The sequence below is a fragment of the Ziziphus jujuba genome, chromosome 9 (assembly GCF_031755915.1).
Source record: "Ziziphus jujuba cultivar Dongzao chromosome 9, ASM3175591v1".
NCBI classification, from domain to species: domain Eukaryota; kingdom Viridiplantae; phylum Streptophyta; class Magnoliopsida; order Rosales; family Rhamnaceae; genus Ziziphus; species Ziziphus jujuba.
In genome coordinates, this window is record NC_083387.1 from 25,800,683 (window position 1) to 25,820,514 (window position 19,832).

General features: G+C 29.3%; 2 protein-coding genes and 2 pseudogenes across 2 annotated transcripts; 2 read left to right on the forward strand and 2 right to left on the reverse strand.

Moving 5' to 3' along the window:
- The first annotated feature begins 661 nt into the window (after positions 1 to 661).
- On the forward strand, positions 662 to 2,587 carry LOC107427611 (2-oxoglutarate-dependent dioxygenase 19). The gene is made up of 4 exons (XM_016037993.4): positions 662 to 1,020; positions 1,118 to 1,353; positions 1,777 to 2,104; positions 2,221 to 2,587. The coding sequence occupies exons 1-4, from the start codon at positions 796 to 798 to the stop codon at positions 2,464 to 2,466; spliced, it is 1,035 nt and encodes a 344-aa protein (XP_015893479.3). The 5' UTR covers positions 662 to 795; the 3' UTR covers positions 2,467 to 2,587.
- Positions 2,588 to 3,890: 1,303 nt separating this feature from the next.
- LOC107427601 (2-oxoglutarate-dependent dioxygenase 19-like) lies at positions 3,891 to 7,191 on the forward strand (annotated as a pseudogene).
- A 721-nt stretch (positions 7,192 to 7,912) lies between these two features.
- Positions 7,913 to 12,759, reverse strand: LOC112492897 (pyruvate decarboxylase 1-like; annotated as a pseudogene).
- An 813-nt stretch (positions 12,760 to 13,572) lies between these two features.
- LOC107427602 (pyruvate decarboxylase 1) lies at positions 13,573 to 17,421 on the reverse strand. The gene is made up of 6 exons (XM_048481048.2): positions 16,891 to 17,421; positions 16,502 to 16,665; positions 15,722 to 16,372; positions 15,441 to 15,558; positions 14,508 to 14,696; positions 13,573 to 13,781 (listed from the first exon to the last, which is right to left on the reverse strand). Exons 1-6 carry the CDS (start codon positions 17,419 to 17,421, stop codon positions 13,611 to 13,613), a joined length of 1,824 nt encoding a protein of 607 aa, XP_048337005.2. The 3' UTR covers positions 13,573 to 13,610.
- Between the last annotated feature and the right edge of the window lie 2,411 nt (positions 17,422 to 19,832).

Here is a 19,832-nt window from a genome sequence, read left to right on the forward strand (position 1 = left end):
TTACTACTGTCAAAATTTTTTTATCTAATTTTTTCCGTTCAGCTAAAAAACATTTTTTTTTTTTGTATTTTCTGAAAAAACTGCTAGAATGTTGGAAAAAAACATGTGCCACACTAACTCTCAACACACCAAAATTCTTTTCCTTAAAACTCTCAACTTATCACGTATGAAAATATTTTTTTTATTTTATTCATAAATATTATTTTGGTGGAGAAACAAAACGAAAGCCCAAAATCTTTTAAAGCCCAAATCATTCATATTTTGATTTTTTAGTCCAAAAATCTAACAATAATCACTTAATCAACAGGCTTTCTAGCGAAACTAAAACAGGATTGTTTTGCAGAGCAAATCTGATAAGCTGACATATGGAAAAACCAAATCTTGGTAATCTGACATGTGGTATAAGCTTACGTGTCTTGAGTTATATAACTCTGAACCAACCATATATATTTCAATTCTCATAATAAATGTTTAAAAAACAATTTGAATAAAGATAGGAAACTATATATAATTCTATAATTATATTTTTTGAACGCTTTATAAAACTGTTATTGTTTGGACATACTTTTTTATTTGGCTCAATTAGTCAAGATTAATGCATAAAATGAAATATATAATAAATTATCCATATCCACGTGCACTAATAAGCGTTGGATTGTATGGATCCAGAGGAGCCTCTTTGTCTACATTCAATGATTTGTTCAACGCCGTGACTCACTTGTTCATTTCCTTTATCATCTTCAGGTTTTCTCCGATAGTCACCGAAACCCAAAAAAATAAATAAAAAATAAAAAAATGATGAGCGTCAAATCCTTGGCTGAATCACTTAATCTCACCACCATTCCTTCCACCTATACCTTCATCAACAACCCTCGTGATCTTGAAACTGTAGATTTGGATAACCCAGATGAACAAATTCCCATCATTGATTTCTCTCTCCTCTACTCTAGCAATCCTCATCAACGGTCCAAAGTTATCAGTGATCTGGGGAAAGCATGTGAAGATTGGGGCTTCTTCATGGTAGTGATAATATATGCATTAATATGGTTGATTAATTTGCTTAATCAAAGTAAGTAATTAATATATGGTTCTTAATTATTAATTAACGTGTTCATAGGTGATTAACCATGGTGTTCCAAAGGAAGTGATGGATTCGATTATTGAGGGATGCAGAGGATTTTTCAATCTGAGTGAGGAGGAGAAACTAGAGTTTAAGGGCAAGCAAGTTTCAGACCCAATAAGATATGGAACTAGTTTCCATGCTTCAGCAGAGGAGGTGTTCTTTTGGAGGGATTTTCTCAAGGTCATTGTGCATCCTCAGTTTCACCCTGTCAATAAACCCCCTGGCTTCAGGTACCATCTTAATCTTAATAATTTCACACAAAGCATAAATATAAATTAAGTTAACTAATTACAATTTAATCGATACTGCGAAAATCTAGACGTTATTGAAAATAAAATGAAATTCAATCATGAGCTCGTTCTATATATACTTTTAGAAAATTTGTAAAAAAAAAAATAATAATAATAATAAAATTACATAAAATTTCCAAATATCTAGCTACCATATGCTTAATTTGATTTATTTATTTTATAAATTAGAGTTATAAGAATTCAAACTGCGGATCATTGCTTGCATATGTACATACATAAAAATTCTTATATTATTTACATATATATTGTTTTTCTCTTGTAAAGTATGCATCGTATGCAGGGTCCAACTGTAAGCCCATTGAGAGCCAGTTGTGACTCTTAATTGTTTGTTGTTTGGTGCAGTGAGGTTTGCTTTGATTATTGCAAGAAAACCGAGAAACTGACCCAGAAATTACTTGAAGGAATATCAGAAAGTTTGGGATTGGAAGCCAGTTACATAGACAAGGCCATGAATGTGGAATGTGGTCTAAGATATCTAGCAGCAAACTTGTATCCTCCATGTCCACAGCCAGAAATTGCAATGGGAATGCCTCCTCATTCAGATATTGGCCTTTTGACAACCCTCATTCATAATGGAATTGATGGCCTTCAAATACAACACAATGGCAAGTGGGTCAATGTCAATACCATTCCCAATTCCATCCTTTTTAACATTGGGGATCATCTTGAGGTGAATTACTATATTCCTATTCACCATTTCTACATTTCTTAATTTTCTTTTCCCTACATTTCCACATTTGGATCCAATTTTGTTTTATTATTATTATAATTATTTTGGATGTATAGATTTTGAGTAATGGAAAGTACAAAAGTGTTGTACATCGAGCAGTTGTGAACAACAGAGCAACAAGGATATCTGTGGCGATTGCAAACGGGCCATCACTTGAAACAGTTGTGAGTCCAGCACCAAAACTTGTAGACAATGAAGCCCATCCACCAGCCTTCACTGGGATCAAATATAAGGACTATTTCCAAATTCAACAAGCCAACAAGCTTCATCGCAAATCTTGTTTAGACAGTTTACGCATTTGAATTCAAATTTTATGTATATATGCTTTATAACTTGGAACCAAATTCTTGGAATAAGTACTAATGGCCAAATAAATTTGATTTCTGTTATTAATTCTCAATTAATAGAATGAAAATATATCTATCTGGTCTCTCTGTCTCCTCTCTTGTAAGCCAAGTTTTATTACTTTCTTTTAATATATGTAGTTTGGAGGATTAATTATGTTTCTGTTTGTGTTTTTATAGAGAGTTGAATATGGTTTATATAATTGGTTGAATTTGAACTAACAAGCACTAGAAGTTAGACAACTAATTTACCTGCACGGTTATAAACAGAAATTGTACAGCGAGGTTGCTGTGGATGTATGTCAGTTAAACTCCAAAAATAAAATTTTTCTTTGTAAGCGCAGATTATAGTGAGAGAAACTGAGATAAAATAGAAGAAATTAAACTTTTTGAGTTCCAATTAATTAAAACTGATTTAATGATTACAATTCCTTTCTTTCTTTTTGTGTGTGTGAGTTTCCTAAGATCTTGATTACAATCATTCATGCACAAAATAGGAGCTATTTTATATCTAATTATTTATTCTATATTTGGATTTAGTATTTAGATTTAGAAAAGGGAGAAATTCTTCTATGTACAATGTGTACGGTACACACAGCCACTGAATTTTTGCCATTTGGACAAAAGAATAGAACATATCATTTTACTAAATGTGATTAGAATTATTACAGTAAATTCATTTAACACTATTATTATTCAAAAAAACAAAGGAAAAACAAAAAAAAACAATGCTATCATTATTTTTCTTGATAATGAGATTGTCATTTTTAATTTTGCAAAGATATCTTCCTCATCTGGAAATGAAGCCTCAACACTAGCATGGCTAATCCTAACCGAAGAGGGAAGGAAGTGATTTGTGTGGGTGGCCTTTACTTTTTAATCTTATTTTTGCAGCTTTAAATCTAATTTCCGAATCTTCCACCTCTTAATTTTTTTTCTTTTTTTTTCTTTTTTTTTTTAACTCAAGTGTTCACGGTAATCAATACAAACTTGGGCGAATACGTGTTTTAATACAAAAATAAAGGTATTGATGAGAAATTGTGTAAATTAATATGAATCTACTTCATATTTCTTAACAGAAAAGCCCGCACAATATCGTCAATTATTTTGAGATCAACTAAAAAAATTCATAATAGAATACCTTACTAAAGAGTAAAATATTAACAAGAATTATTATATGTTCTATTTCATTAAGATTAAATACAAGAAAAGATAAAATGGAAAGAAAGCTTAATAAAGAAAAAAGAGGAGGAAAAAGGTTTTAAAATCTCTTGATAAAATATAATGTAAGGTAACGTTAAAAATATTATAGTAAACTTATTTATATTTTTTTGAGTAAAATACATGTTTTTTTATATCTAAATGTCAAAAATTTAATGACTATGTGTACGGTTGATGTGGTACACATTGTGCATCGAAGAACTTCTCTAGAAAAACAAAAGAAAAAAATAATAAATTTAATGAGAAAAAAAAAGATTTAATAAAAATTATTATTTAGATGATTGCTAAATAATAAATATTTTTATATAATAATCATAAAAATATTAAAAAATTAATTAATAGTGTTTTTTTCATTTATTTCCTGTCAAAATAAAACAAATAAAATAAAATAAAAAAATCAATTTATTCCTTTTCCTTTTTCTTCTTTTATTTTTGTTGCATTTTAACTATGACAAGATATTTGAATCAATTTTTTTTTTTTTTCTTACTCTTTGGATCCAAACATACTCTTTGACAGTCAGAGCCTCAGAGGTGTCATGATAAGTAAAGCATATATGATAAGCTGAAAACTGGTAAAACTAAATTGTGGTAAACTGACATGTGATAAGCTGACGTGTCTAGGCTCTTGAATTGTAAACTCCAGCTCTGTTGACCACATGTATTGTCACCACCAGTTGCAGAGTTGTGTGCGCCCTGCCAAGGGCTCATTGTTTAAGCCATTAAAAGTCTTAGGAAGAGCTAGCACGTCTACTACATTATTCAACAACGGAAATTAAAGTTACAATTAGTGTATAATTCTTTTCATTATTATTATTATTTGTTAACATTTCAATACTCATAATAAATGTTTAGAAAGACCTTTATAGATTAGAAATCATATACAAGATTACAAAAGCAACACGACAATTAGAAGCAAAGAAAACATGAAGAAACATAGACTTTTTTTTTTTCTTTTAACCCTTTGTTATTATTGCAACTTTTTTCTGGACATACTTTTTTAAAACCCTTTTATTCAGATCTAGCTCAATAATGCATAGAGAAAGAAATATAATAAATTTAGTCAAAAAAGAAAAACAAAAAAGAATCTAATAATATATCCATCCAATTAATAGACTTGTCTGGGTTTTAGATACTCCCATGATGCTTGGATTGTCTGTTTTCAGAAGAGCTTTTTCTTTGTCTTTTGATTGATTTACCTCCATAAATTATTTTCCTCTCGTCTTTAGACTTTTAATTCAATAATCACCGAAACAAGATAATGAGCGTCAAATCGCTAGTTGAATCACCCCGTCTCACCTCCATCCCATCCACCTACACCTACTTCAATAATCGCCATGATCTTAAAGCTGCAGATATGGACAACCAAGATGAACAGATTCCTATCATTGATATCTCCATCCTCTCCTTCTGTAACCCTCATCCGGTCCAAAGCCATTGCAGATCTCGGACAAGCATGCCAAGATTGGGGCTTATAACTTATAATATATTAATTATTTGTTATTTATCAATAACGATTATTCTGTTTATTTAATAACTTTTAATTGAAAATTTAAATTTATTATTTTTATATTATAATTTTAAAAATAAATTTTTAATGATTACTGTTTAAATTACTATTTAACATATAAATTTTATTAGTAATTATTTATCAGGTAAATAATATTTATTTATATATAATATGTGGATGGATAATTTACTAATTGAAGTAAATAAATATAGTTCTTAGTAATTAATTAATTAATGTGAAGGTGATTAATCATGGAGTGGCAAAAGTGATGGATTCGATTAACGAGGGATGCAAAGTGTTTTTCAATCTGAGTAGGAGGAGAAGCTAGAATTAAAGGGCAAGCACGTTTCAGACCCAATTAAATATGGAACTAGTTTCAATTCTCCAGTAGACAAAGTGTTCCTTTGGAGGGATTTTCTCAAGGTCGTTGTGAATCCTCAATTTCACTCGGACAATAAAACCGCTGGCTTTAGGTAAATTTTTAAAATATTCAAATTATAAATTGAACGTACACAAACTTATATGGAATTGAATGAATTGAGTTAATTACATTTAATATCGTGAATATAAATATATATATATATATGCATCCACAGTACTGTGAAAATTTACTGAAAATGTCAAATAGAGGTTATTTAAATAAAATGACATTCAAAAAGTAAATATGCAAAATTTGTTAAAAAAACAAAAATAAAATTATTAATTTTGGAAACATTTAGCTGTCATACGGTTCATTTATTATGTTGTAATCAGGAGCACATGTTTACTTCTTTTTATTATTATTGGCTGAGTGCAGATTGTACCTTCTTCTTCTTTTTTTTTTTTTTCCTCGCTGAAAAACCATATATCCTAGTATAGATGACAAAAAGTTGTCCTCTCTCTTGATAAGGTATGAGCCACACAGTCCACTTATATGCGGACCAAATACCAATGCCATTTACTATCCTAGCCCCTGAACCCCACTGGGAGCAAGTTGTGATTTTTTGTCTAGTGCAGTGAGGTTTGCTCTGATTTTTCCCAAAAACTGACCCAGAAATTATTTGAAGGAATATCGGAAAGTTTGGGATTGGAAGCCAATTACATAGACAAGGCCATGAATCTGGAATCTGAAGGCTTACAATTATTTGCGGCAAACTTGTATCCTCCATGTCCACAGCCAGAGTTTGCAATGGGATTGCTTCCTCATTCTGATCTTGGCCTTTTGAAACCAGTTATTCATAATGGAATTGATGGCCTTCAAATACAGCACAATGGGAATTGGTTCAATGTCAATACCATTCCAAATTCAATCCTTTATAACATTGGTGATCACCTTGAGGTACATTTATATTCATTTTTCACCATTAATTCTATATTTCATAACTTTTCCATTTTTCCCTTTTTCTTTTGCTTTCTGTTTCATCATTTTTTATTATATTAAATTAATGGTCAATCTTCATGAAAGCCAAGTAATTGACTAAGTGATGTCTTTCACACCTATACCCTTGTGATCGGTAATCTTGGCCAAAAAGGTAGGGGAAAAAACATGCTCTTTCAAAACTAGCTAGCAAGGTATTACATTTATATGGTGGTTTTCTTTTTTCTTTTTTTTCTTTTTTTTCTTTTTTTCTTTTTTTTTTTTTTTTTTTTTGAGAGAGAGAGAGAGAGAGAGAAAGAAAGGTAATTTCTTTTTTTTTTTTTTTTGGTTGCTTATTTGATTTATGTTTCAGATTTTGAGCAATGTGAAGTACAAAAGTGTTGTACATCGAACAGTAGTGAACAAGAAAAAGACAAAGATATATGTGGTGATCGCATATGGACCATCACTTGAAACAATTGTTAGGCCAGCACCAAAACTGGCAGACAATGAAACCCATCTTCCAGTCTAAATTGGGATCAAATATAAGGACTACTTCCATTTTCAACAGGGCAATCAACTTTACGCCAAATCTTGTTTGGAACGTTTGAGCATTTAATTTCAAATTATCTAATACTCTATTATTCAGCGGAAATAATTAATTGTTTCCTCTATCTTTATATAAGAATTGTCATTTTAGTTATTATTACCAATAGAAAACAATTCCATTTAGATTTTTAAATTTGAATTTAAATAGTATTGATAATGCATCCTGATTAAACTAAATCTAAGATTCAATGATTCATGATAAGGAGAAATTCTGTTCATTCCACTATAGAGGCAAATATTGTTTATAAATATATAAGTCCTTCGATAGCTATATCTACCAATCAATTGATACTTTTACATATCAAATAATTAATAATGAAAAAACCTTACTTAAATTCAACTTCAAAGTAATTGACATATATAATGCGAAATTGCACAAACCTTTCATCATCAATTGAACAATAATAATATAAAGACAGCTAATTAGGAAATACATATATATATATATATATATATATATATATAATTGATTTTTTAGGAACCATCTCCAAATTTATTTTAGGAGATATAATAATGCGGATAATAAAAATGAAACCCATATTAACTAATTTATTTGATTTTACATCTTAATTTTTTTAAAATAAATATTTTAGTTTAAATTTTAAATAAGATAATATGGGTCCATTTTTAATTTTCACATTATTATGTTTCCTCATAAAAGGAGGAAGCAGCTCCGAAAAAATATTTCTAATATATATATACACATATATTATTTTGCAAATTAATATTGTCTAGTCATAGATGGGTGGGCGACTATTAGGGGCAGCTAGGCTTGAGCCAAACTCAAGCAACTCTTTGCTTGTGTCATCCTTATGTACAATCACCTCTATAAAGCACAAGCAGTCCATCTTTTCTCCTGTTGCTGTCTCAATTGCTGCAACTAGTTCCTCCTCGCAACTCACCTAATTTTAAGATATTATCAATCTAATTAATTAATAATCAGGAAATTATTTAATATCAACAAATCTTCTTGTATATATATAAATATATATCTTACCTTAGTCGTCCAACATTTGCCCTCACCATTGTGAATTGCATCAATCAAAGCTGTGTAGTTCCAGTTTTTAATGACATTATAAGGTCCATCATGGATCTCTACTTCTATGGTGTACCCACCATTGTTGATTATAAATATAATGCTCCTTTGGCCACATCGTAGCATTGTCGACACTTCCTGTGCTGCCATCTGCCTCCATTTTATAATAATTCATGAGTGATTGTGCATATAATAATGGTTCGTAATTATGCATATTGGATCCACTTTCCTAACAATTTAAACTTTGGGAAACTGTGATAAGTCAACATTTATATATTTAATAATTTATCGTAAAGCATAGGTGTTTTTCAGTTTTAAAGTGGCGCGTTAGTTTCTAGAATAATGTCTTATTGTATAATTAAAATCTTCCAAAATAAAATAAAATAAAATACTAAAATCCTTTTTTTTATTTCTTTTTTTTCTTTTTAAGAAAAAAGTATAATTAACGTCCCAATTAAAGAAACAAACATCCGCAAAATACCAGGTATAAAACTCAGTTTCATAGGAATTATTATTTAAAAAAGAAAAAAGAAAATATAAGCTTGCATATTACTTGGAAGCTCCCATCACCAATGCAAGCAATGACTCGCTTGTCTGGTGCAGCTTGTGCATACCCAAGAGTTGCACCAACTGACCATCCAATCGATGCATACAGCATTTGAAATTCATACCTGCAATCAAATCTAAAAACCCAATTTCAAGTTCAACAATTCAATTCCCTATAATTAATTATATATATATATATATTAATTTTAAAAATAAAAAATAAAAAAGTTCACAATGTTTTCTAACATACCGACACCCTTCAGGCAATTTTAACTTCTGGCAATTAAACCATGAGTCCCCTGCATCAGAAATCACAGCAGTGTTACTTGACAACATTCCCTGAATATGTTTGAAAAGAACATTAACCCTCAATGCGTCTTTGGCATCTGAATTTAGAGGAACTCCATTTGGGACTTATATTCTATGGTAATTTTCGTAAGCTGTAGTGTTGCTTTTAAGCCTCTTTGCTAGAGCTTTAAAAAAGTCTTTCATAAGAATGGATCCAATAGTTGGACCATTTCCAATTGTCACTCTTTGGGGTTGAACATCACTGCCTTCTCCTTGTTGAGAAGGAGTGAGTATCCTACTGAAGTGCAGTCATCGAAAACGGGTCCCGCAAAGAGGTAAGCGTCGGCGGATTCCACGATCTCCGCGCAGAGAGGATGCTCACAGCTCCCCAGTATGTTCCAATGAATCTTTGTGGTGCTCTGGAACAAGCCCTTTTCCTGAAGGCAGTAATGCTATTGGATAACCACAGCAATTGGCTAGCTCAGTGAATGCCTTTGAAGATTTTGCAACTCTGAGTTTTGGTCCTCCCACTAAAACTGGTTTCACTGCCTTGTCCAAGAACTCTGCTGTTGCTTCCACCGCTATTTCTAGGGCCATTTGATTACTCAATCTGTATTACACAAAACAAAGTTTAGTTAATTAATTAATACTTTCTCATTGGCTTCATGAGGAAATTAATTTAAATTAAATTACTTGGGGGTCAAGAAAAGTGGGATTGGCTCCTTGAGCAAACTAGGACAAGGTATTCCAGACAAATTGCAGCTTATACTGGTATAGACAGGCTTGCTTTCTCGTATAGCTGTTGAAATAGCTGCATCAATCTGCTCACTTGCATCTTCCAAATCGTTCACAAAAGCCTTTACAAAATCAACAACATCAAAATTTACCAATTAATATTAAGTTTATAACCTTGTAAATGTATTAAAAGAAAACAACTAATTTAGAATCAATTAAAAAATCTAATTAGTTTTTTGCTTTCCAAAATCATATAAAAGTAGAATTATATACAATGTTTGACATGTTTTGAAACATATATACATGTATGTAAGATAAGGTTTAGGTTAAAACAATATGAGTTTTTAAAAATCAGATCTTAAATTATGATTTTTGATTTGTTAATTTGGACTGAATTTTACCATTTTCTCAATCCAAATAGTAAAAATCTAAGGTTGAGATTTAATACTTTATTGCAAAACAATTATATCATTTTGATATGAGATTATATATATATATATATATATAATTTTATTCTCAAGGAATAGAATTTAGATTATTATAAACGTCTCCACATAATACAACATATTACAGAATGCTTTATTCCACAACATATTACAGCAAGTTGAGGCGCCCAAAAAAAAAATTTCCATATATATACATATATATATATATATATAAAATATGTGCTAATTTACCTGATAGCAACTTACAGCTTTAAAGCACTGGAGCTCTTGGCTGAAATCAGGCAAGCCAATAGTGTGGTGGAGAATTCTATTGGTCCCATAATCATTGGAATTTGGAGCGCCAACAATACAAATGATTGGAAGGTTCTCACTGTAAGCACCGGCAATGGCGTTGATGATGCTGAGGCCACCGACAGTGAAGGTGACAACACAAGCACCAACACCCCGGGACCTAGCATAGCCATCTACACCATAACCAGCGTTCAACTCATTGCAGCAGCCTATAAGGTTGAGCCCAGGTTGGGCAATGAGATGATCAAGTAGTTTTTTTGACTCCGTGATTCGCGGACTCAAATCTATTTGTTAATTGTATTTTGCAATGTTAAATTTTTAATTTTAAAATATTTCATATTTGATTTTAAAATTATAATTTATTTTATATTAGTTTAATTTTTAAATTGATTTCTAAATTAATTAACATAAAATTTTAAAATAAAAAATTGATTAATTTTTTCGGTTAGCAAAAAAATGAGAAAAAATTAATTATTAAGTAAAGATCTTAATTTGTATAATATTATTTCTATCGAGATGTTAAGATATTTAAAATTTGCCAAGTCTATTTCCCATCTTTTAATGGAATATAACCATTCCAATTTTTGCACCTACATTATAAAATTGTATATATTTTTTTTATTCAGAAGTTGTTTTTAATCCTTTATGAAAAGTTAAGATTTAAAATTTTGATATCGTTAAAAATTCGAAAAATCAAAATATGAAAATTTTTATGAAAATATCGAAAAATATTGAATATCGATAAAAATTTATAAAAAATGATAAAAATTTATTTTAAAAAATAAAATTTTTTATTAAAATATTAGCATTAGCTTATTTAATCAATCAATTATCAAATTGATTATAAAAATTGCAAAAATATTGAATAGATATTATATTTTTCTTAATTAATTTAATTTTTAGTAAGTAGTAACGATCATAAATAAACTAGGATTGATAAAAATATACAAAATATATATATATATATTTGACAAAATTATTTATTAATTAAGATAAAATAATTATTACAATTATATTATATTTCATAAATATTATCTTAATACTCATAAAACTTTTAGTTAATTGAAACTGATTCTGATATGTAAAATGTGAATAGTAATTATTAAAATATGTATCTCTTTAATAATTTTTTATGTCATTTTATAATATCTCCTTGGTATAATATATTCTATCATTTTTTTATTTACTTAATGATATTAATTTAAATGCTATTAATATCAATTATATATAATATTGTAATTTTACATTATTATTTTTTATTTTAATATAATTAATTATTAACTTATAATTATAGGATTATAATAACTCCATCTTGTAAAAAATATGTAGCAACTATATATATATATATATATTTTTTTTTTTCAATGAATAGAAACTATTAATGTTATTGAATTTAATTAACTCTATTTTTATTATTAAATATTTAAAAGATAAAAAAAAATTTAATTTAGAAAAATAATTTACTAAATATTAATTATTTTTAAATTTTTTTATAAAAAAATTTATAAATTTTCATAAATATTTTTAAAATTTTTTCAAAATTTTAAAAATTTACATAAAAATTTCAAATTTTTTAATAAATACTATAAATTTTTTAATCAAATTATTAAAAATTTAATTCGAATATTTTGATAAATTTTTTTATAGAATTTTTAATAAAATTTTAAAAATTTTAATAGATATTTTAAAATTTTAATTTATTTTTATTTGAAATTTAAATTTTTTAAATTTATTTCAAAAAATAAAAATTAAAAAAAAATTGATATTTAATAAAATTTGCTGTAATGATAATATAAAAATAATAAAAAATCTGTCCAATCATGAATGAAAAAAAAAAAATATATATATATATATATATATATATGTACGTATATATGCAACCAGAAAAGTTGCAGGCCAAATAATTTAATTAGGATCGTTGCGAATCATACCACATAGCAACCACAAAAGTTGCAAAAAGACAGAAACCGTACAAGATATCAAGCGGGGTTTCTGATAAAAAAAACAAAAGGCTAGAGAAAAAATTGGAAGAAGAAAAGAGAAAGTCATGCAATCATGGATCCTGAATGGGGCACAGGGTAGCATGGTGAGGGGATTGAAAAAAAAAAAAAAAAGGTAAAAAGGTTGGAGATAGGATTGGCTACGGTGGATTACTGCAAAATATCTTATAGATCAGGATCACACTATCCTCATCCTCACTTGTAAGAGTGAGTGGATCCACGTGGGGTAGATCCATGGATCCCACTTATCCCTTGGATGACAACCATGTGTATCCAATTTTTACTTCTTGGAAAACGGAGTAGGATCCTGGCTCGTATACATTTATTTATTTATTTATTAGTTTATTGCTGATTAACGTTTTTCTTTTTGGTCATCTCTTGCTGATCAACTCTTTGGTCCAAAAAATAAAAACGAAGAGAAAACGTTTACAATAGAATTTGTCAAAAAAACGTTTACCGTATTTGAATTGAAATTATATGTAAACTCTCGCATTAATGTATACATTAGAAATATATTGATGCGGACATTAATATAGTTCATATTGTCTAATAGTGAATCTTTGATCCTTCGTTGGTCTCTCTTCCCCACATGTACTAGTGATAACAGAATTTCATGTATTATCTTTTTATCATGGTTGGAACATAACACCATAGACCATAATACCTAGTCATTTTCCACAAATTTATTCTACAACTTTGAATTAAAGGGTGGAAAATCAACACTTATATAAATTTTTATAAGTAATGTGTTGCACATTTAAAACTAATCCAAGATATAGACCACAAATCAAATTCATTCATATTTACAAAAAAGGAAAAATTCATTCATCTATCAAATAACCAATGCAAAAAATTATTAATATCAAATTTATTCATATTTTAAAAAATACAACAACTATAAGATACTGTTTTTCGTAGTTTTTTTTGTTATCAATTCTTTACCATATATTTGTAATTACTGATAAATAATTGTTAACGAAATCACATATAAAATGATAATTTAAATTGTTATTATTAAATATTTATTTTTAGAATAAGATAATGCGGTACTTATATGTATATATATTATTTAGGAAGATATTATTGTCTAATCATGGTTAGGCGGGCGATTATTAGCCGCGGATACCCTTGAACCCCACTCCAGCAACTCTTTGCTAGTATCGTCCTTGTGTACAATCACCTCTATAAAGCACAAGCAATCCATCTTTTCACCCTTTGCTGTCTCAATTGCTGCTACAAGTTCCTCTTCGCTAGTTACCTAATGTTTAACATAAACATAATTCATGAAAATGAAATAATAAAAATAATACATAAATAAATATATAACATAAACATAGTTGTTCTAATGGATGAATGTTTGTTATGAACGGAAATTCTAGGTTGTGCAGGATCGTTTTCCCAGGTTCCCATGTTTCTTGTGTTTAATTGTCATACGGTCTGGTTAGAGAGAGGGGCCAAGTTCGCTCTCTGATGTCTTATGATGCATCTTCAATGCATTAAAAATATGAAAATAAAATTAAAATAAAACGACAACAACAACAACATTGATGTTAAAGTGTGAAAATTAACCCCTTTCTTTTCCCTTTATTTTCCTTTTACAGAAATACATTTTGATCACTTTTTTTTATTTATTTTATTTTTTTTGAAAGGAAAGCTTTTGGATCACTTGAATTATCATCATCCGCTCTTGTATGAACCTCTGGGCCCACCGGGACTGGAATGCCCATCTATACTTTTGTGTTTCAATGGGCCCAAAGGCAGTGAAGACTTTTCTGCTTTTGTACATTTTAGTGGGCCCAGTAGGGGAAAGCTCACATTTTACATTACTTTTCTCTTAAAAATGAGTTTTTATTTAATAACGTGATCTTAATTAACGCAAGTTAATTTTCAATACCAACAGTAGAGATTACTACTCTAAATTATTTAGTAAAAAGAAAATTAATTAATATTAACAAATACTCAAATATATTTACATATTTCTTACCTTAGTCGTCCAACATTTGCCTTGACCATTGTGAATTGCGTCAACCAAAGCAGTGTAGTTCCAGTTCTTAATGACATTATAAGGCCCATCATGGATCTCTACTTCTATGGTGTATCCACCATTGTTGATTAGAAATATAATGCTACTTTGGCCGCATCGAAGCATTGTCGACACATCTTGCGCTGTCATCTGCGTCCATTTTATAAAAATTCATGACTGGTTGTGCATAAACCTTGACTGTTTTACATATTAGATCCACTTGGTTTTTGGAAACCATGATAATTCAACACTAATAAAGCATAGGTATGTTTCAGGTTTAAACGAACATGTTAGTTAACTGTCTATCATCTATACTTTTCATAATGCTTAGCAATTCATTCGGCCGTAAACATTCCCAACAATCACAAGCTCATTAAACTGACTATATTGGACTCAATAGATGGGTTTTGGATGATACTGTGTTTTGGGTCAATTTTTTTTTTTTAACCTCACATGTGGGTTGAGATCATAGGCCCAATAGGTTAAATAATGGTTTTTTTATTTTAGCATCAATAAAATACTAAAACCAACATGTTAGTTTAACCGTCTATAATCTATACTTTTCATGATGCTTAGCAATTCAATTGGCCCTAAACAGTCCTACAATCTTAACCTCATTAATTAAAATGACTATATTGGATTCTGTAGATGGGTTTTGGATTCTATGGTTTTTTGGGTCAAATCTTTTTTTTCACATGAGTGGTTATTTATTTTAGTTCAATAAAATACTAAAACCTCAAAAAATAAAATAAAAGACAAACATCAATAAAACAGTAATAAAGTTCGGTTAGAAAATTATGTTGGAAACCGTGAACCCATCGTCCTAGCTAATTAACCAAAAATTCCTCTAAAATAAATATAAAAACAAAAAAAATACAAAATTTTGCAAATTACTTGGAAGCTCCCATCACCGATGCAAGAAATAACTCGCTTATTTGGTGCAGCTTGTGCGTACCCAAGAGTTGCACCAACTGACCATCCAATTGATCCATACTGCATTTGAAACTCATACCTGCAATCAAATTGATGCAAAACCCAATTACAACTTCATCAATTCCCTAATAGTTTCAACTGCGCATGCATAAGTAAATTAAAAAAAAAAAAATGAATGAATAAATAAATAAAAACTTATTAAAACCAAAATATTCACGTTATTCTATATATTTTTCACGTACCCACAGCCTTCTGGCAATTTCAGCTTCTGGCAATTAAACCAGGAATCCCCTGTCTCAGCAATCACAGTAGTATTACTAGACAACATTTCTTGAATATGTTTGAATAGAACATTAACCCTCAATGCCTCTTTGGGATCAGATTTTGGAGGAACTCCAGCTGGGACATATATTCTATGGTAATTCTCATAAGCTGTAGTGTTGTTTCTAAGCCTTGGTCCAAGCGCTTCAAAAAAGTCCTTCATAAGAATGCATTCAAAAGTTGGACCATTCCCAATTATCACTCTATGAGGTTGAACAATCACTGCCTTCTCCTTCTTCAGTAGGAGTGAGTATCCCACTGAACTATAATCATTGAAAATGGGTCCGGTAAAGAGGTAAGCGTCCGCGGATTCCACAATCTCAGCGCAGAAAGGAGTGCTCACAGCTCCCCAGTATGTGCCAATGAATCTTTTGTGGTGCTCTGGAACAAGCCCTTTAGCTGAAGGCATCACTGCGATTGGATAGCCACAGCAATTGGCTAGCTCAATGAATGCTTCTGAAGCCTTTGCAACTCTGAGTTTTGGTCCTCCTACTAGGACAGGTTTCACTGCTCTGTTCAAGAACTCTGCTGTTGCCTCCACTGCAATTTCTAGGCCCATCTGATTTGTCAATCTGTATGGAAATTATAACCTATATTGATTAATTGGATATTTTTCTGAATTTACTGGAAACCACTATTAGGTAATTAATTCGTTGGCTGCATGATGACGAAATTAAATTAAATTAAATTAAATCTGTTACTTGGGGGTCAAGAAAAATGGGATTGGCTCCTCAAGGAAACTAGAATGGGGTATTCCAGACAAATTGCAGCTTATACTAATGTAAACAGGCTTGCTTTCTTGTAAGGCGGTTGAAATAGCTGTGTCAATCTGCTCACTTGCATCTTCCAAATTGTTCACAATAGCCTTTATACAAAATCAAAAAAAAAAAAAGAACAAAGACCAATTAATATTTATATGCTGCCATATATTAAAAAAATATATACGTTATGGACATTGATCAACAATCAATAGAAAAAAAAAAAAAAATCATACAAAAGCATAAAAATATAAATATATGAAAATTAATGTGTATATAAATGAACCAATCTGAAGCATATATATATATATATATATATGCTAATTAATTACCTGATGGCAAGTAACAGCTTGAAAGCAACGGAGCTCTTGGGTAAAATCAGGCAAGCCAATGGTGTGGTGGAGAATTCTATTGGTTCCATAATCATTGGAATTCGGACCGCCGACGATACAAATGACAGGAAGGTCCTCACTATAAGCACCAGCTATGGCGTTGATGATGCTGAGGCCACCAACAGTGAACGTGACAACACAAGCACCGACACCTCGGGACCTAGCATAGCCATCTACACCATAACCAGCGTTCATCTCATTGCAGCAGCCTATGACGTTGAGCTCAGGTTCGGCAATGAGATGATCAAGTAAAGTCAGATTGAAGTCTCCGGGGACAGAGAACACGTCGGTGACGCCGATCTGGATGAGCCGCCGTGCGATGTGGCGGCCGAGAGTGGAGTTGGTAGGTCCTAAGATGAAAGGGTAGGAGGAGGAGTTTTGAATGGAATTTGATCCATTGAGTGGAGGGTGGCCTACGTCGTTTGTGATGGACTTGCATGGGGCAGCAATGTTCATGATGTTGGTGTCCATTTGGAAGATTTAGAGGAAACGGAGAAGATAATAAATGCTACAAATTTTTTGTTTTTTTTTAAGTGTTGGATGTTGGGGGATCCTTGTATTGTGTTGATAAACAAGTGTTGGGATGTATTTATACTTTCTTGTTTCAATTAAAAAAAAAAGAATGTGAAACAGATTTAAGTGGAAATGATTAATTTAAACTACAAGGAGGTATGATTTAAAATGAAAAAAATATATGTATACTTTGAAGAAATTTTTTCTAAAATTTGTGTGAGAGAAATTTGAATTCAGAATTGTTAATCTTATGTTATGTTAATCGTATGTTATTGGATTATATATCAAAGGATTTATTTTTATAGTTTTGATAGCGATTATTAGTTTGTATAAGAAATTTTAATTGGTTTATTTAATTATATTATTTTAAAATTTTAAAAATATATTATTTTTTTTAAATTGATACATAACATGTGAATTTCACAGATGATTATTTATTAGTGATAATAAATAATAATTTTTTTACTTTACATATTTGATTTTTATTATTAAAAATAATAAATAAATAAATGCTGTCAATTAATAAATTAATTACTACTGTATTAATATTAAATTACATTAATAATGATAAATAAAAATATTTTATTGTTTATTTTATAAATTCAATATCTTCCATATTCGTTGGAAATTGTAAAAGACTTGTTTCTCTATTAGATTTCACTTGTTCTTGCAATATCGTCCTTTTTATGCAATTTTCAATTAAAATCTCAATTAAATACAACATGTTAATTTTATATTTAGATATATATATATATATATATAAACAAATCAACTGAACAATAATTTAGAAGGCCAAAATAAGTAAAGACACAATAATAAAAGGAAATAGTTGTTAATATAGAAGTTAATAATCTTACTTTTGATTTCAACAAGATGATTAAAATGTTAATTTTATGATCGGGGAAACATAATCATTAAATTAGTATATCTTTTAACTTATAGGGGACCATTTCGCAAAGATTATTTTGCCCCTCATTATACAAGCATATAAATGTACAAAGAGTAATGCTAGAATAAAAAGTAAGAAATATGCCTACATCACAATCTATTGTTGTATTGATAGACTTGGTCCAATACACTGTTTATACCCAAGTTGAAATAAAAAAATTGGATTAGTTGATACCCACATGTTACTTTTGCAATATATATATATTTTTATATATATATATATATATATACATATATGTACCACATGTTTGCTATATCTTATAATAATTAATGGTACATCATACCTCGAACTAATATCCATTGACTCAATAAAAAGAGATTAACAAACCCCACGATTTCTACTCCATTTTTTTGTTTTTCTCTTTGTTAGTTTTTTTCTCATTTTCTGCATGCCAATTGATTAATTTTATGAGTTGCAAATTAATTAGATAAAATGCTCACATGGAACGGCTTCTTCTTTTTTTTTTTTCTTTTTTTCTTTTCTTTTTTTTTTTTTTGAAAAAACTATATTCATTAGTATCAAAATATATTTCATGTAGAATAAAGTATTTATGTATGTACGTAATTAGTAATCCAATTATTTATTAAAAAAAAGGGGGAAAAAAAAGAGTAATTGATTCAATAAAAGTAGCATTTATTACGAATATTTTTTTAACAATTGTTTTTTTAAATTAAATTCTTGTTATATATAAAAAAAAAAATCTTTCTTTTATTAAAAGACAGTTAAACTTTTATTTTTGATAAAATAAAATAAAAACAGTTAGTCTATTCATGTTAAATACATGTAGACTTGCAAATGTTAAAAATTAGATTGTTTTTTCATTCAAAAAATTATTGCTGATTAACGTTTGGAGATACTGATTGTGTCTTGGGACATGTGTTCAATTATTGAACTCTTATCAACATTATTTAAATTTAATAGAATTATTATTGGGCGTGCACGGTCATGCTTGATCCTATATTAATTATATATGTGAACTAAGTTCATGTTTTCCCTTTGAACAAAAAGAAAAAAAAAAAAAAAAAGAAAAATATTATTCCTTTAAGAAAAAAATGTAAATTAATTAATACTTAATTAGGCTGCTAGTATTTCTAGTTCACATTTCCCTTTCACAAAATCCCATAAAAAAAAATTATAAATCAAAATCGAATAATAAAAGCTTGTGTACAACACATGGATTCTTATTAATTAATTGCATTTTGTTTTAGAAAATCGTAGTATATTATACCTCATGTATTGCATATGCCACCTATATTCTAAAATATATAATCCATATCAAATTTAACAATTACTTGAAGATTTTAGATGGATAATCATTGATTTTCTTATGTAATGTTTCGAAATACTCATGAAAGCAATATATCTGCCAAGTCTTCTTTGATGTAAATATCTGCCAAGTCATGCGAAAGAGATACAATTG

What these genes read in the sequence shown, in the direction of transcription:
- LOC107427611 (XM_016037993.4), top strand. Translation starts at nt 796, where the DNA reads ATGATGAGCGTCAAATCCTTGGCTGAATCACTTAATCTCACCACCATT. An exon ending in AATAAACCCCCTGGCTTCAG is followed by an intron (nt 1,354 to 1,776) that starts GTACCATCTTAA and finishes TGTTTGGTGCAG; the next exon opens with TGAGGTTTGCTTTGATTATT. An exon ending in ACATTGGGGATCATCTTGAG is followed by an intron (nt 2,105 to 2,220) that starts GTGAATTACTAT and finishes TTGGATGTATAG; the next exon opens with ATTTTGAGTAATGGAAAGTA.
- LOC107427602 (XM_048481048.2), bottom strand. Translation starts at nt 17,421, where the DNA reads ATGGACACCAACATCATGAACATTGCTGCCCCATGCAAGTCCATCACA. An exon ending in CCATTTTTCTTGACCCCCAA is followed by an intron (nt 16,373 to 16,501) that starts GTAACAGATTTA and finishes ATTTCCATACAG; the next exon opens with ATTGACAAATCAGATGGGCC. An exon ending in AAATTGCCAGAAGGCTGTGG is followed by an intron (nt 15,559 to 15,721) that starts GTACGTGAAAAA and finishes ATTTGATTGCAG; the next exon opens with GTATGAGTTTCAAATGCAGT.